The sequence below is a fragment of the Castanea sativa genome, chromosome 11 (genome assembly GCF_040712315.1).
Source record: "Castanea sativa cultivar Marrone di Chiusa Pesio chromosome 11, ASM4071231v1".
Classification (NCBI taxonomy): domain Eukaryota; kingdom Viridiplantae; phylum Streptophyta; class Magnoliopsida; order Fagales; family Fagaceae; genus Castanea; species Castanea sativa.
Window position 1 is genome coordinate 48,623,692 of NC_134023.1, and position 18,694 is coordinate 48,642,385.

The 18,694-nt window shown below is 35.8% G+C and overlaps 1 protein-coding gene across 3 annotated transcripts; it reads left to right on the plus strand.

Moving 5' to 3' along the window:
- The first annotated feature begins 243 nt into the window (after positions 1-243).
- Positions 244-17,000, plus strand: LOC142615677 (E3 ubiquitin-protein ligase BRE1-like 1). 3 transcript variants are annotated; one of them, XR_012840826.1, is made up of 20 exons: positions 244-747; positions 2,008-2,169; positions 2,295-2,379; positions 3,818-4,045; positions 4,152-4,313; positions 6,992-7,185; positions 7,311-7,394; positions 7,507-7,626; positions 7,727-7,913; positions 8,014-8,174; positions 8,373-8,444; positions 9,300-9,376; positions 9,904-10,098; positions 11,097-11,169; positions 11,253-11,339; positions 14,338-14,475; positions 14,557-14,759; positions 14,836-15,001; positions 16,541-16,775; positions 16,904-17,000. XR_012840826.1 is itself a non-coding variant. In XM_075788436.1 (19 exons), exons 1-19 carry the CDS (start codon positions 646-648, stop codon positions 16,213-16,215), a joined length of 2,628 nt encoding a protein of 875 aa, XP_075644551.1. In that variant the 5' UTR covers positions 244-645; the 3' UTR covers positions 16,216-17,000. The 3 variants fall into 3 exon arrangements, 2 of the variants coding, with proteins under 2 accessions (XP_075644551.1, XP_075644550.1); XM_075788436.1 differs by having other exon boundaries at positions 16,084-17,000; XM_075788435.1 differs by having other exon boundaries at positions 16,541-17,000.
- The last annotated feature ends 1,694 nt before the right edge of the window (positions 17,001-18,694 follow it).

Genomic DNA, 18,694 nt, shown 5'->3' on the forward strand with positions numbered 1-18,694 from the left:
AATAAAATCCCAGGTCTCCGTAGAAATTTCAAAGTCACAAAAAGTGGGCCCCTGTTCCCTCTCCACCAATCAAAAACCGCCACGTCACCCCACTCCCACATGTACCTTAGATTCCTCGAACAGGTGGACGTGCACAAACTCCGCCACGCGGCTGAATTCCCCAAACTGCCCTCACTACTTTCACAGAATTCCAAGCACCGTCCTAAAATTAATAATAACAAAACAAAACACACAAAAATCCTCACATTTTTGGTTTTTTTTATTACTCTCTCTCCTCCTCGAGTTTCAGAGAGAAAGAAAGAAAGAGAGAGTGTGTGTGTGTTTTTTAGAGAGAGAAACTAGAGAGAGAAAATCCAAAACCCTAGAAATCCATACTGAGAAAAATCTAGAAAAAGATTGATTTGAATTAGGGTTTAGGGAAATCAAGGTTTGGAAACTAAATAGGAACAAATTTTTTTTTTTTTTTTGGAAATCTGTGTGTGTATTTTGTTTGGGAACTTAGGGTTTTGAGGGATTGATTGGTTTAGGGTTTGTATGAATTCGTGGTTTTGGGAATTTGTGGATGTGTGAAGTTTGGATTTTTTTGGTGTTAGGGTAATGAGAGTGGAGTTTGTGGTTGTGGTGGAAGGGTGCTAGGGTTTCGAAATGGGGAGCACTGGTGAGCCAGACAGAAAACGGCGTCACTTTAGCTCAGTTTCACCCACTGCTGCTAAGCAGCCATTGTTGCCAATTTCTGAGGACAAAAAGGTATGATCTTGGGGCAGTTTACTTGATTGTGATTTCCCAAATAATTGTGTTGTTTAGGTCGAGAAATTTTGTGGGTTTTTGATGATTTTTAGGTTCTTGCGGCACTTTGATTTTTATTGTTTTAGTTGAGAAATTTGTTGCGGTTTAGGGTTGTTATTGATTTTGATAGTCTTTGCATTTTTAGCTTGGGAATGATTTTGATGGGTATCTATTGCATGCTCTATTGGATGACCTGGAATTTTTGGTTGGCCATGTATATGGATGTATTGGGTCTTAATGGGGTGTTTCTGCTATACATGATTGGCTTTTGGAATCTGGTTTCATCTGTGATCGTTTTTTTTTTTTGGCTTAGCATTGAGTTTTTTAGTTTTATTGATTTAAAATTTGAAAATCAGGATGAAATGGCTATGACTTTTAAGTAACATATGAAAACCCGTGCACCTTTGGTGTGATGGTCAGTTCATATAAGTTCTTGTGTGGCTGGGGGGGGGGGGAATGGCCGGGTTCAAGTCTTGGTTAATGATTTTAATTTGAATCTATTACTGAAATTAATTTTGAGAGGTTTTTTTTTACTCTTAGAATTGTCTCTTGAGTTCTTTATTGATCTAAGGTTTGAAAATCTCTATATTTTATGAGGATGAAATGGCTATGACTATTAAGTAAGATACAACCAAGGTGATTTTTTTGGGTCAGACTAGTGTTTTTTTGGGGGGGGGGGGGGGGCGGGGACATTTTTTTTTTCCCTGTTAATTGCCCTTGTCATTTTTTACTACTTCTACTAATGTTAGTTTAGGCGTTCGTTTTTTTTTCCCCTCTTGACTTGAATGAACTTCCTCTTTCTCATCAATGCATTAGTTACTCTCCTCTGCACATGACCAAACCATCTCAAGCAAGTCTCTCTCATTTTTTTTTTATTATCAATAAGGGCAACCCTTACCCTAAGCAAATTTCCTTATTTCAAATCCTATCTTTCCTTCCACTTATCCATCTTTAAACCAATTATTGAAAAATTTTGTTTGGATGTTGAAATTTTGTCTTAGGATTTTGAGCCCACAATTGGAAAACTCCTTTCTAAAAACTTCCTACTTTGCTATTTGGAAGAATAATGTGCAGTGGCACTTACTTTTAACGTGATAATATTGAAATCGCTTTTTCAACCAAGTGATGCCTGTTATTTGTAGGTTGCAAAAAATTTATATTATGTCATCTTCATTAAATTTTTTTTAGCTTATGTTCTCCAACTTTTTGTTGGTGATGTAGCTTGATATTGCTGTTCTTCAATATCAAAATCAAAAGCTTGTACAGAAGTTAGAAGCTCAGAAGGTTGAGAATTTTGCACTTGAGAACAAATTTTCTCAATTGAAGCAGAAACAACAACCATATGATTCCACATTAGCAGTGGTCAATAAGTCCTTGGACAAGGTATTGATAATTTCTTTCTGCATTACTTTGTTTTTGCAATAGTCTTAGGCAGTTTATATTTTGGTTTCATGCATACAGAATTATATATTGCTTGATGGTAAATGACTCGTAATTTTTGACATCAGCTGGTTAATGACTTGGAATCGTCTTTCATCTGCACAAGAGAGTCGAGTAGTGAACGAGATGTTAAGCATTTGCCTGTTAAGGAGGGTGAGAATCAACTACCTAAATGTTTTCCCCCTTCTTTTGTGGTGGTACTCCTATTTTATTAAATGCTTTATTTATTCTAAGGCTTGAAATTGATTTTCGTGTTTTTTAACATCTTGTCATTGACTTGTCATAGAATAGTTGGGTTGGCTATACAATTTTGGCCTTTTTTCTGGTACCTACTTTCATATTGAAGTCAAGATTAGTTTAGTGATATTTCTTTTGGTTCCATAAGACGATGTGGAGGATTCTTTCAAACAAGAAATATAGGCTAACTAGAGTTCATTTTCCAATATAGTAATGATATCATAGAACTCCTTTACTAATTGGTAATGAAAGGAATTGAATTCTTTAAATTCTTTTAAAATGCTAATTTTACTACTAATTCACTAGTTTGATAATGGTGGGGTATGTTTCTGTTGCTGTCAATTGTTTTACTCAAGGATTTTGAATCCCATATATATGGGAGGTAGTTGTTATTTTGCAACATAAAATATTTTCCAACTTTTTAAGTATAGCACTAGGAATTCCAAATCTGCTGAGATGGTCACAATTTGGACTTAATTTTGTGGTCTTTGAGTGGGGTTTGAGAAAATTATCTTCATGATCAAAATGGCTTTCTTTGTTATGTAAACCACTTTCATATTCGGTGTATCACGTAAGCAACATCTAAATTTTTATTTATTTATTTACTCTCCAATAATGAAGTGGTGCTTTTCATTTTAAACCCAAAAGATAGCCAGATGTAGTGTGGAGGTATTAGTAATGAAATTTGTAGTGGGGCTGGCAGTAAGGGTGGAAGTAGTAAATGTGGTTTCTCTGTTGAGAATTGACATGCAACCTATGTTTTTCTTCTTCAGCGTTCTTAAAATCTTCAGAAGTAACAGAAACACGATGAACTTGGCTGTAAAATACTAACAATACCCAATTAGCCTGGCCGTATTCGTTTTACCTGTTAAACATGATTTTGCGTGAATCACTGAATCCTGAGAAAACAATATTTTTGTGTAGATGCCCAATGCTTTTTCCAATGTGTGATTGATGATTCTCATATGAAGTCTAATTTCCTTATTGATCGAGTGCACAAAGTTCAAGCTCAATGGAGATTATCTTGAAATGTTATTGATGCGTTGAAGCATTTTTTATCTTATGATACCCTACTTCTTATCATCTCAAGCTCTCCTTCTTCTAGATTTTAGTTTAATAATGTCATTCTTTATTGTCACATATAGTTTCTTTGTTTTCCCTTTTTTCTTTATATAAAATATATTAGTGATGTCTGATTTCATGGTGGTTTCATAATATCTTGCTTCTGTATTAGTGGGTGCTGTGTTTCCTTCCTTCTCTGTGAACTGGTAGATTTGTATCACCTAGCATATGCCAAGAATGTATTATTTTGTAAACTTACTTGCTGATAAGGATGCTTTGATTTTCTTGTTAGATGGGGCTCCATCTATGTTTAAGGATGCTTTTCTTAGCCGGCTCATAGAAACAGGTGCAACTGAAAGTTCCTCTATGAATGATTGCCCAAATCAGATGGAAGAAGAGAGAGAAACTGCCTCAGAGCGAACTAAGAACATTCTACTTAATATAGTAGCTGCCACTGATAACCTGTGGTATCTAAAGGATGGATTACTTACTGCAGTTTTGAAGGAACTTCCAGAAGATGGTAAGAGTTAAAAGGGGATATATGAATTTCACATGGTTCCTGTTGTGAGCTTGTTTTTCCTTTTGAGTTACTCCTCATTTCTATGCATGTCTGCCCCTTTTGCTAGGCTCATGCAGGCAAAAGGCATCCTGTGATTTAGAGAAAGAAGTTAAGAACTTGAGGTTGGAATTTAGCGATCTTCATTTGAAGCACAAGACACTAGCAAGGGAATTGCAGAGACACCAAGACATTGATGCAAAAAATAACGCTGAGATTAAACGTTTAAGAGGTAACTTCCTTTTATGTTATATGATTTGTCATAACCTTTTGAAAGTGTGGATTATATGACCGGATCTTGAATGAGATCTGAGAGTTTATTGTTTATGATGTTGGTGTTTCCACTCATATATTTCATGAAGTTGGGTTGAATGTGGGGGGCAGCCTAATTTTCAAGACAAAGTAAGAATGTAAAACACAGTCAAAATTCAGATAACCCTCCCCCTTGGGCAGCTTTATGTTAAAGAAAAAGTAAGAATTTATAACATGGTCAAAATTCTGATAACGCCTACCCCTTCCATCCAACTCAACCCAACCACCCTACAAAAAAGGGTTAATTCTTAAGGAGGGTCTTGGATAATTTGGGTTGGGTATGGCTTTCAGTATCATCACTTCTATCTTGTTATTGTAACTGGCTTTAGGGTTTTGGGGTTTATTGTGGGGGAAGAGGGGATGAGGGTTGGTATGTACCATTAATTGTCCAAGGCAATATTAGAAACCTTAAGATGGCTGTGAGTGAGTGTCATCTATTATGTGCCCATGTCTACTCTCTCGCCCAGTGTGTGTGTGTGTGTATTATGCATGTGTCTATGAAGCATGGACATGGGCATGACATGACATGGGACATGATGGCATGGCAGTTCTTGAATAACTAGGACAGGACATGGCGGGGACAAAACAATTAATAATTAATAAATTTAGGTTTTATGTATATTTTATACTTATGACTTATGTGCATATTTTATGTTAATTAGTGATAATAAATACAAACTTTAAGTGCTTAAAATTTTCGTTTTCCCCTATTGCCATTAAGCTTTGTTTTGACTGAGTTAGAAACAAAAAAGCACTAATTACATTCAATCAGCCTGGTTTTTAAGAAAAATGAATGCAAAACATCAAAGCCTCTAGCTCTCGATCATTCCGTAGCAAAAGCAAATAATAATTTTAAAAAAGGGTAGAACAGATGGTAGATGACAACAAACGGTGAGCGCAGATGGGCCAAGACCAGTGCCAATGTGCTTCACCGGAGTGCAGATGGAGGACAGCAACCAAATTGAGATATGGGGAGAGAGAGTGGCAATGGGTTGAGACCAGTGCTGACCAGGTTGTCGAAATCCCACTATTTTTATTTTCAAATTTTTCATCGCCATGTTACACCCGTGTCCTAGATCTGCCTTGACTATGTCCAAATTTAAATATTTTTTTGCCGGACACCACACTCCGGCAGCTGTGTGGTGTCTATGCATGAATGTATATATATATATATATATGTATATATGTATATATATATGCATGTGTAAGAGTACAGAAAAGTTTTGCATATTTATTCCTTATATATTTGTTTTGGTGTGCGTGTCAAAGCTGGATGTGTGCCTAGGTGTTGAATTTATTCAAACTTCACTAAACATTTAGCATAACTCCAGAAGTAGGCAAAGAACTGCTCTATTTCTGTCTGCCAAGTACATGACAGTTAGCATCATCTATTGGATGGAAATTATATGCTATGCATTTACAAAATTTGCATACAGACCATTTATAATTCTGAACTTTGAAAATCTGCATATAGATCATTTACTTACAACTGAATTATATGACTTGGGTGAAATATTAAAGAATTTTAGAACTGAAACCTGTGATGGAAGTGGAATGAATGTCATAATAATTTCAGATGATTTGTATACCTATTAATTATTTTTTTTTTCCGGATGATTTATATACTTGAGTCAATGCCTTGTTATGTGAATCTTAGCAGGGTGGAGATTAAAGGGCTTTTTAACATAAAATATGTGTTTAGCTTATATATATATATATATATATTAATTTTATTAAATGAGGATTTGCTTTTCTAATGTTTTTTTTTCTTGTGCTGGAGAAATTGACATTTATACATATGACTCAGATAATTCACATGAAACCTGATGGATGTAATATCAATTCTGTAGTTGAATTGCACAATGTCAATTTATTTGGCATACTTATATTAAAAAAAGAGTATACTGTATATGGCATGGCAGAAAGACTGATTTAAGTATATTATTTTTGCAAGTTATAAATGATACATACTCATAAATGTGAAGTGCAATAGTTAAAATTTCGGGTTGTCAAGTGTAAGTTTTTATTCTTGAGAGCTACCCTTCATGCAAGTTGAAGGTTGGGATCCATATTCAACTCTACCTTCCTAGGACTGATTTGTGTGTGTGTGGTTTTTATTTAAAAAAAAATGATAGATAAACACGGATGTGAAGACTTATGTATGTATACATGCGCATTGTTTGTTCCCTTAAATTGCATACCATGCTGAGTTGACGTGATATGACACATATGACCTGTATGAATTCTTCTGGTGTTCTGGATTTTAGATATCTTATCTCCCCCCCCCCCCTCTCCCTGCCCAAAATGGAAACTGTCTAAATGAGAGTTCTGGGACTTTGTTTGAGTGGTCTCGTATTTGGGGTTTTACGCATTGTATTTCCATGTCTGATTTCCTTATATCTGTTAGCTCTTCCCTTTGATTTGTTTGTATTTGTTTCAAGTGCTGTGGGTTTACTATTGTAAACACATTGTACTTTTCTTATCAATAAAACCTTTATCACCTATCAAAAAAGAAAAAAAAAAGAGTTCTGGGATGGTGAATGATTTTCAGCTCTTAGAGGTCAGTGAATGACATTCAATTTGGTTGGTTTTTTGAAGGGGAGTTGGAGGTTACACTTGCAGAATTGGAAGAAAGTAATTGCAATTTAGTATCTCTTAAAGCACAGAGAGATGCTGCAAAAGGGGCATTTTTCCCTGTCTTAAATCTAGGGAATAAGCAAGTTGCCAGTGATAGGGTCAGAGATAAACAAAAAGATCTGCACGATATGGAATCGACTCTCAAAGAACTAACGGTAATTTGTTGACTTGGGACTAATTTTCTGTTCCTTCCTCTCAGACTTTTTTCTCTTTTAGGTCAACATTTGATAATTCCTTAAATTGGAAGAGACAAGCAGATTAATTGCTTTGAGCTTCACAGGACCAAGCTTCATGTCGGCTAATGGAATTAAAAAGTCTTCATGAAGAAAGGATAAAAATATTACTGCAGTTATCAAGTTTGCGGGTCAGTTTTCTATAATGTTGATCATTCTGCTGGTATAATTCTTTAGATATCTTTTCCTAAGGGATCAATTATTAATCCAGTCATGTCATTTGAATGGGGTATATCATGACAGAACACGTTGAAGAATGTGAAGTGTATTTCCTCTTCCAATGCTTACCTCCTGGTGAAAGATCAAATAGAAAAGTCAAAATCTGAAGTTTTGCAGTATCAGGCCTTATATGAGAAACTACAGGTTGTAACTGGTCGGTAGTTTCATTTATGCCTTCATCTGTCATTTTTGTCATGGGGGTTTCGTTCTGATGCTGACGATATGTTTTTGTTGGAAATTGTAGGCTGAGAAGGACAACCTTTTGTGGAATGAGAGGGAATTGATTATTAAAAATGACATGGTTGATGTTTTTCGAAGATCTTCTGCAATTGATGATTCTAGAGCAGCAGATTTGAGAGTAGAAATACAGAAACAAATTGAGGAAAGAAATAGGCTTGAATCGAAGCTGGAAGAGGCATCAAGAGAACCAGGTTCTAAGAAATCTGATACTTTTCTATGATTATTAAACATAAGTAACTTTATCTCTACAGTTTTTTTGCTGTATTATGATGAAGATACTTTGCATTGCAGGAAGAAAAGAAATCATTGCTGAATTTAGAACCTTGGTTTCTTCATTTCCTGAAGAAATGAGCACTATGCAAAGTGAATTAAGTAAATACAAAGAGGCTGCCTCGGACGTTCATTCTCTTCGGGCTGACGTGCAATCTCTTTCTGGAATTCTGGAGAGGAAGGTGAGTATATTTTTCTGTTTTTTAATGGGTAATTTAGTAATGCACAGTGGGCCTTGAACCCATGAGCTTACCCTGCTTGCTCTTACAATCATTTGAGCTAGACTAGAGCTCATTGGCAGGAAGGCAGGTCTTTGTTATTCATTCAGTCATATTCATATATGCAGTTGAAGGGCCTAAAGTTCTCTCTCTCTAAAACAGGTGAAAGAGTTTGAAACTTTATCGGCCAGATCTGCTGACCAAGTTGCTGAGATGAAGAAGTTACAAGCTGTGGTATGATATGTTTCCAATATATGTATTTTGATATGAAGCATGGTTACTTCAAAACCTTCGGAGTGTCTGTGAGTCACATGTTGTATTCAGACATGCATATTGCTCGCACAATGCCGGACATGTGTCCAATACATGTCTGGCAATTAAATGGCTTAAATTTGAAAAGACACATGCACACAACCCAATATGTTAATTAATCTTTCAGAACCCATTGAATGTTCTGATGTTCGTTATTATTTTTTAAATCTCTTATTTACATAAAAATATATAGCTAGAACTTTTATTTAATATTGTCTGTTACCACCAAAAAAACATTCATAACCTTGCTGTACACTATCCTAGGCTTTTGATGGTTGATTGGTTGGATTGCTATATTCTTATTGTATCTTATCCGTATCCTGTGTCTTTATTGCAGTTTCCAACTGTGGACCCCAATTATCATATGAATGTAATGTGGAATTTCTATGAATATAAATGTTGTACAACTTATGATTGACAATTCTCTCAAGAGTTAATTTATATGGTATATGGTATATAATTACCAGCTTTGTGTAACTTGCTACTCGGGGGGGAAAAAAAAAAAAGAGGCCCGGGGGGGGGGGGGGTGCAGCTTTAAAAACCTGAAAACTAAATCTTATTGCCTGATTATTAGTTTCATTGGTGCCATTTCCCTATGCTTCTTTTCTGTAAAGATGCACTCTCCTGTTTGGTGAATGCATAGACACGTGCATGCCATGTTTGTGTTCCTGGTTTACCTGTTCCCTTTCATTGAAAGAATTTTTTTAAAAATAAATAAATGGATTTATCTAGTCTAATGATTTGGCTTTAATGAGTTTTGCCTGTTCTACTTTGCAGGTCCAAGATTTGAAGGAAAGTGATTTGGAGTTAAAGTTGATTTTAGAAATGTATAGACGTGAATCCACTGATTCAAGGTTAGAGAATCTGCATATTTCTTTTTTTCTTCTTAGTTCACATTTCTTCTTGATTAGTTTTTCTTAGTTCACCTTTCTTTTTGATAAGTTATTGTTAGCTCACATTTCTAATTTGATGTATTGGCTAAACTTTGTGCAAAGCTGTTTTGATTGTTCTGAGGACTCTTTCTGCAATCTTCTCATTTATACATATGCATTGTGTGTGCGTGTTTGCACTCTTTCTGCAATCCTCTTATGTACACATATACATGTGTCTGTGTGCGTGCTTGCAAAAATTGCTTTTATGTTAGAATTAAAGTAAAATCAACCGCTGAATATCCTGAATTTCATAGGATTGTGTTTGGATAGTTTTATTTTGTTTAAAATGTATAAAAGTACAGCTGTTCCTAGACTTGGTTTTGCACATAGGCTTACTTGTAACCGGTGGAAGCACTTCATTCTGCTTAAACTAGGTTTTGCACATTCAACTTAATTGTCATACCGTAGTTTGTGTGTTCACTTTTCTTAGAAGTTTATAAGATCTGCAGGGATGTCATTGAAGCCAAGGACTTGGAATACAAGGCATGGGCTCATGTTCAAACTTTGAAATCCTCTCTTGATGAGCACAACTTGGAATTACGAGTGAAGACAGCAAATGAAGCTGAGGCCATATCTCAACAAAGGCTGGCTGCAGCAGAAGCTGATATTGCTGAGCTGAGGCATAAGTTGGAAGCTTCTAAAAGGTTTAATTTACTTTGACATGATAGCGGGAACATTTTTAAACTGCTGCTACATAAACCTTTTTTCCCCCTAAAATTCAAATATCGTCTATGAAAAAGGTTGGTGTTTTGTGGGTGGAATAGACTGTAGACCCCCTTTGGTTGCACTGGATTTGATTGGGAGCCTTTCCTGTTAGCTTTATTTTTGTATATATTTATTTATTTAAAAAATTAAATTTTTTTGATAAGTAAAAATATTATTGAAAAACTAGAAAAAGCACCACCCAGTACACAGGACATGTACTTAAGGGTCACCACAAATCAACAAACATTACAAAAAATATTTAATAAAAATTCTTAGATATAACTAATGCGAGTATTCAGGCATGAGATGATATTGGGACATTTGAGGTTTTGAAATTCTGGACATCAGACTTGCGCTATTGTCTCTAAGATTATGTTTTGAACATTACTTTTTGAGTGGATGACTATGTCTAGCTTTTTTTTCTTATGATTTTTCTAATTGTTCAATTAAGAAGCTAATTTGCTGTTCTCTTCTGTTTAATTGTTGTCTTGTATATTTCTAGTGTACTAGTGATTTTGGCACCTTCTCAAAATATCTTTACTTTTCACAAGACATCCTTGAACTGTTAGATTATTGTTAGATAATTGCCAGAGGGTTGACTGTGTTAAATGAACCTGGTTTTTATTCTGCTCTAAGACTTCATTGCTTCATTTTATCATTAAGTGTCCTAATGTATATATTTTTGATAAGCTAGTTTTGATCCCAAAAGGAGGGGGAAGATGAGATTCAATCTAGTGAACTTTGCCTCATGAGGTGTTGTCCCAGCCAATTGTGTTACCTCTTGGGGTTATAAATTTTTCATATTACTTTAGTCTTGTGATGATCTGTATTACATTATGTTAATTGTGCAGGCTGATGTTCTAGCATTAGCTTGGTATTGTTTGAACATGAGAATGGTGTAAAGTTCTTACCAATGTCAAGTTTACTGCTATTTCAGGGATATTTCTAGGCTTACTGATGTCCTAAAATCTAAAAATGAAGAAAATGAGGCTTACTTATCTGAAATTGAGGTTAGTTTCCAGTTATCTAATGTGGATGTGATCTGACATTCAATCATGAAATTGGTCCAATTGTTGGTCTGGTTTTTCTGCAGTCAATTGGACAGGCATATGATGATATGCAGAATCAAAACCAACATCTGTTGCAGCAAATTACTGAGAGAGATGACTATAATATTAAGGTAGTTGTCTACCTCAAACTTTTCTTTAGTTTGAGATGAAGTGGTGTTTTGTTTTTTTCCTGTTGATGTGTGTGACATTTTGGAATTTGAATAATGTGTTTAATTCTTGTTATGAATGTTAACAGCTGTCATATGTGCTTCACTGTTTATGGTGAAACACAGCAGGCATGATATAAGCTATAAATCCTGTCTCTTAGTTGACTTCCAATAGAGCTTTTCATCCCCACTCCTCACAGGATTAGAATATATTAAATCCATAAAGGATGACAAAGGCTCCAACTCCCAGTCCTGCACAGGTCTTGAGAAATTCAAATCCCACTAAAGGACACCATTATCGATCCCAAATAATTCGAAGAAAGCCTTCTTTAAAGAACTTTCCCCACCCCAGGTCGTGCCAAAGCTTCACTCTGGTCCTATTTTCCACTTCAAACAGAATATGACGCAAACGATGTGAAGCGTCTTATAGATTTCCAAAGACCCACACTATAAGGACCCTACACCTCCTTGGTACACCACCAAGCCAATCACTGCCTTACTTCACCTCTGTCACTCTTCTCCAAAGTAACTGTGTCTCAGTTTCAAGAAGGCTTGGTTAAATTGTTTTCGGTATTTGGAAGCCAATCTGCCATTCTAAGGAGGTGAACAAATTTTAGTTAAGTTTACCAAATGGAACTTGGATTCCCCACTTAAGCCCCTTCATAAAAACCGTGTAACTTTCAATACGATTAGCAATGTTAGCTGGAATAGGAAAAATAGAGAGAAAATAAGTTAGCAAATTGGAGAGAGTACTTTTAATTAATGTAACTTACCTCCCTTAGATAAATGAACCCGCTTCCATCCCGCTAGTATCCTTCCTATATCTTCTCAAGGATTGGGTTCTAGATTGTCTTCTCCTTAAATTTAGCACCCCAAGACCTAAGTACTTCATAGATAACGTTTCCTTTTTACAACCTAAAATATCCACAAAGTTCCCCAAATTAGAAAGATCCCCCACTGTTATCAACTCTTATTTATTCAAGTTCTCCTTTAGTCTAGAAACAGCCTCAAATCAAGTAAACACAAGATGTAAATGCACAAGCCATTCAGGGTCGGCTTCACAGAATGTCAATGTGTCATCCACAAAGAGAATATGAGACACCATCAACAGATTATTTGCAGAGGTACCTACCATAAATCTTGACATATGCCCAACACTTACTGCTCTATCTATCATACTGCTTAAAGCCTACATAATGATAACAAAAAGCATCTGTGATGCCTTATCTCCATTATAACTTTTAAGCACCCCAAGAACTTCCTTGTCAAATGGTCTGTCCAACCAATTTGCATTATCCTCCAATATCCTTGAAACTCTATGTTATCCAACCAGGGTCTTCAAATGCTGTGCTTAGTGAATAGACGCTTGTAGAATTGAGCAATACAATAAGTGATGGCTGCTAGATCTGTAATCAGTTCCTTATCTACCAAAAGATTGGCAATGGAGTTATTTCTTCCATGTGAGTTGGCTATACAATGAAAAATTTTCATGTTTCTGTCCCCCTCTCTTAACCATAGAAGATAGAAGAACCCTAGAATCTTTCCTCTAACAAATCTCCCATGAAAGAGAGGTCTTTTGGAGCTCTACTCAGATCCAATCCTTTTCTAATGGCTCAACAGCTGTTAGTTGTCGACTTTCCTCTAGGGTATACAGCTCCGAGAGATCATCCTTCTGTTTGTTGGTCTCCACATTTCCAAACTCTTCCTCGTTCCATTTCTTTAGATCAATTTTCAGTGTTTGAGTTTATTTTCCAATCTGAAACTCGAGGCCCCTTAAAATTGGTATGGCTCTCACCAAGTTTTCATCTTCTCCGCAAACCCCTCCGCTTTTAGCTACATATCCTCAAATTTGGATAGTCTTTTACCTCTGGAAATTTCCACAAACTAATAGGAGCGGGAAGTGGTCTGATAATAGTCTAGGCCACATTTGTTGAGTTATATTAAGGAAGTGATTTTCCCAATCTGTAGAAACAAGAAAATGGTAAATTCTGGACATTGAGATGTTATTGGACCATGTAAACTGACTCACTCCCAAAGGTATATCCATCAAGCCTTGAACCGATTTGAAATTAAAAAAAAGTCTTGTATGACATAACATGGGAAACTAAACCACATTAAAGTCTCCTCCCTCACACCAGGCAACAGATAAGACTGGAGAGCTCCTCCCACAAAAGTCTATGGTCCCTGTCTGCATTAGGTCCATACACTCCTTCGAAAGCCCATTCAAATTGGTCTGTCACATTTTAAATTTACATGAAACAGAAAGCTGCCTCACTGCTGTAATTTTTCTTGTTTCCAGAAGTAATGCACCATTCTTCATATTCCTATCCAAAAAGAAAAAGTACCATTCTTCCTATGGACCTCTGCTTTACAAGGCATGGTCCTGAACGAACTATTCCACCCAATGAGTTTAAGTTATCACATTGGATGTATCTTTAATTTAAAAATCAGTTTTCACTGATATTTCAAGAATCGCTCGACATGATTTTTTAGTATAGTTGCATGTGAAAATATGAAAAAGAAAGAGAAAGCTGGGTGGGGGGTTGCTATAACTTATAGAGATTGGGGCTTTTATCTTAAATTGGTGCAGAGTTTATAGCTTATATCGTGCCTGCTGTGTTTCTCAGTTAAGAGCTTCTTTGATTTGCAGTAGCCTTCTTCAGCTTCTAAACCTATATTGTGCTTGAAAATAGTGGTGTTTTTGATAAGTTGAAAATAGTGGCATTAACTTCTACACCTATTAGTGTATGTGCTTGCTAATGATAGACGTGTTTAAATATTGGTGTGTTGAAAAAGTTCATAATAAGAGACTTGTGCATGTCTTGAGTTCAATAGACAGGTTTAAAATCCATAACATTGTACAGTTCTTTCTAGTATTTCTTGTCTCTTGACCTCTGTAAATTATGTCTCCTGATGCTCGTATTGATACGTAAAGTTATGGCTTTCATTATTTTTGTTTCAGCTTGTCTTAGAGGGCATCAGAGCAAGACAGCTGCAGGATACTCTACTTATGAACAAACGAACCATGGAGAGGGAGCTTCAGCAAGCAAGTAATTCTCTTAGTTTTTATGACATGAAATCTGCAAGAATCGAAGATCAGGTACATTCTTAGCCCTCTTTTTTGGATTTGAATTGACAACGACAGGTACAGTTAATATTTGAGTCAAATTTTGCTTTGCAGTTGAAAGTTTGCTCAGAACAAATTCAGAAACTTGCAGATGATAAATATCATAGTTCAGTTGCTTTTGAAAATACACAAAAGAAATTATTAGATGTGAGAAGATCATCTCAGCAAGCAAGGGAGTCCCTGGAGGAATCACAATCAAAAGTTGAAAAAAGTAGAGTGGTCCTTGTGGAGTTGCAGATAGGATTAGAGAGAGAAAGGTACAGAAAATGTTCTTCTTTACTTCTGATATCTGCTTAGTGCAGGTTTTCTGACACATTTTTCATTCTTTATCAGGTTTGACAAGAAAAGAACAGAGGAGGAATTGGAAGTTGTAAGGAGAAAGGAATCACGTCTTAGAGTGCAGACAGAAGGCTCATCAATTGTTGAGAAGCTTCAGGAGGAACTAAGGGAATACCGAGAAATATTGAAGTGCAGTATCTGCCTTGACAGGACAAAAGAGGTGAGTATTTTATTTGCGATTTTTATATTTTATGGGCTGTTTTTTACTGTTTAGTTTGTAGGAAGTGGTGATGATTCAACTCTTGTTCCCTGTTTTAAGAAGTGGATATTAGAATATGACAATTGGAGTCTTCACCTGAAATATGTGAAACATGATGGATTTTACCACGGCTGTTAGTATGAAACCTATTTCACACCCCAAGAAGGGCAGCTGACAGTGGTTCCATATCAGCAACGTTTTACTGAAAAAACCATTAATGGCAACTCTTTAAAATATGATTGTAGTTTTTCAAGTCTTAGATGCCTTAAATGAATTGTTTGAATTTGGGTTAGTAGAAAGATAGATGAAAAGGTAATTTGTAGTTTTTGAGTTAGAATCCTTTTTTTTTTTTAAAGGCTAAATTGTTAAAATAAAAGTTTATATGTAACGTTTTTTCTAACTCCATCAAAGCGTATGTTTTAAAAGAAAAAAGAAAACAAAGGGAAATTTCTTTAGGATGCTTTATTCAGTGGGAGACAATAAAGATGCAGTCTTATAACCTTGTATAGAATATATATCTATATGACTTGGTTTAACTTGGTTTTTGCTATTTAGAGTTTCTGTTAGTTTGATTTCAGAATGTTTCTTAAGAATGGAGCAATGGAATTATATGCCATTGAATTTAGCACTTGCTGTGCACTCTAATTCTTTACAAATGATATAGTAGTTTGTGTCAAAGTTTTTATTTTTATTTTTTGGTAATTAGAATTCTGTTATGATGATTCAGTAGCATAACTTCGTGTGAAAAAAAAAAAAAGGAATAATATGGGTCCTAGATTATAAGAAAAAAAATGATTAACTAATGGATTTGGGCTGAACCTCAAAAAAGATATTGAGCTGTTTCAATTAGTTTTTTAAGATACAGTAATTGGTCTATGTACTGCCATTAATTTGGGTCAAGAAAATGACTGCCATTATAATCCAATGATTTTCAAATATTGTTCTAAGTACCTAAAAAAAAAAAGATATTTTTTACTGCCTTCAGGTGGTTATTACAAAATGCTAAGATTTATTTTTATATATATTTTTTTTCCCGTCTTCAGGTTGTCATTACAAAATGCTACCACTTGTTCTGCAATCCTTGTGTACAAAGAATCACTGAAACTCGTCACCGAAAGTGTCCAACGTGTTCAGCAAGTTTTGGGCCTAATGATGTCAAACCTGTTTACATTTGACAGGAAACCAAGAAAACTTTGTTTTTGTTTCTTGATGAGGCCTGCAATGCTGCCTTTAGGTGCATATGACCTGGTGCACATTATTGGAGGCTTGGTATATGATACCAACAAAAGGTCACATGTATTGTTATATTAGAGAATTGTAGAGTAACATTGTCAAGAGCCAGTCAAGATTATCAACCAGTGGAAATCATCTTAATTTTGCTGGTTTTAGTTGTAGGTTGATTTTTGTTTTGTTTTGTTTATTTAATTATTGTATTTATTATGTTTGTTTTCTCATATAACTGTGGAGATCCTCTGGAATCTTTCAATGTATTGTTTGCAGATTAATCAGAATTGGTCCAATGCCTATACCCAGAGGCCATGGAGGGTGCATGATCATAAAATTAATAAAATTTGTTATGCTTGGCTTCATATAAAGCATCCTGGTCTATTGCATTTCGAGTTGGCTCATATGGGATTTTGTTTTTCTGGCCGAGCATCTTGTTTCCAGTGAAAGCTGGAGCAGTAGCCAAGTTTCGTGGCCCAGTTCTGAGTAACAGTAACAGTATGCGAGAGATGTAATAGGAAGATATTCATATCTTATTTAGTTGTTAATACCAAAACTGTTTATTTCAGAAAATTGTTCCCACGTTATTTATTTGTAACTTTCTTTTGTGACTATTCCAATTTTGTTCCTCTTTTTCAGGGTAGGAAGTACTGAACTGGAGCAGTATGCCATAAATGTAAAAGAAATGGAAATTCTTATATATAAATTGTTAATATAAAAGCAGCTTAGTACTCAACGTTGGGTTACTGTTGTATGTTTGTAACTCTCTCTTGTTACCATGCGAGTCAGATTTTGCTCCTCCCTCTTGGAATATAAAGGCAAGAAGAAATTGCATGGCCTTGTTAGTCAATATGAAGGTAGGATATTATTTGCTTAACTGAAGGATATTATTTGTAATTCAATTGAAGGGATATTAACCTGTGGATAATAATCAGCCTATTAGAGAAAAAAGTGCCTTTTTCGCTTCTGCTGTATGATCTACCCTTAGAAGTATCTCCTGCAGACTCTTTTTGTATGGTTTAGAGAGTAAAAAGTTCCTTTACCTTTTAGTTAATTACTTTTTTAAATACATTTTTCAACAGATTTTCTATCTTTTATCTATTCAATTTAAATATTATTCTTCATTCCTTTTCTTTTAATCTTTCTTTGTTTATTTTTTCATTGATTGTTTCTAATGTCTTATTTTCAAATTCTCAACAACCATAGTAATAAAATCTCCCAATGGTAATATTTTTAAACATTTCCTAATGATATTTTTTTAACAAATCTCATAAAGCACTTGTGGTAACGGGAGTTGTAAGTCATCTAATTTCAACTAGAAATTATTCCTAAAAAAAAACTAAAAATGTTACATTCATAATACTTTTGAGTAAATTGTGTGGGGCAAAAGGATCCTGGTGGGAACGTGGGCCTTTTGGGCCTTGTTAAGGAAGGCCGACCTGACCCTGGGGTTAGAGATTGTTGGTGCTATGGGTCGGCCTATACGCCGAGGATCCGAGGATCCAGCCGAGGATGGTTTTCCCTCGACCGACATCAAAGAACCCGAGACTTCATGGTAAAGGTTAGGGAATGACACGGTCAAGACCATGGTTAAAGGGAGAGAACCCTTGAATGTCCTAGAAGCGCCGATGTTGGAAGAATATCGAGAGGTAAATGCTACCTCCACATTAAAGACCTGCACCTACCACCCCAGCCGCATTAATGAGGAAGTGACACTTAAACGATGGAAGAGAAACTTCGTCTTGTTCAAAGGCACTAAGAAAAGAAATATCTAGGCTAAGGGAGGAATTGGGGGCAACACGTGGATAAAGTATTAAAAAGAGGAGTATTTAAGGAGGGACCTAGGACGAAAAGAGGGGAACTTTTTGTAACCTAAAAAGAAAAAGAAAAAGAGAGAGAGATATAATATAAGAACAGCTCTCGCTTACGTCCGAGGCCTATTTACATTACTCCTTTTTGATTCCAAGTGCTTGCAATCTTTAGTTTGTCATTTCATCCTCTTACACTTCTAACCCGGGTTTCAAGCCCACGCTCTACAAATTCATATTGTTTAAGGCTCATTGGGCCCGAGCCCATAACCGTTCTTGGGTCGGTGCAATTGTGCACTTACAATTGGCGCCGTCTGTGGGAATCTAGTCTAGAAGTAGTAGGGATATTATGGCAGGCTTAGGCTCTCATCATGCAGAGTCACAAGGATCACAACCGGAAGATCATTTCGAACGTCTTGAACAACGCATGGATCGTGAGGGAAGCGTCCATACAGAATATCCAGGGGCTAGCCATACTCGTGGAGGGGGTAGCACTACCCACGATGAGGGTTCTAAATCCATGCAGAAAGAAATCAATCGTTTAAAGAAGAAGTTACGCCGTGCTAAACGTAAGGTTTTCCCGTCCTCGTCTAGTTCTTCCTCAGAGAAGGATAGGAGAGTT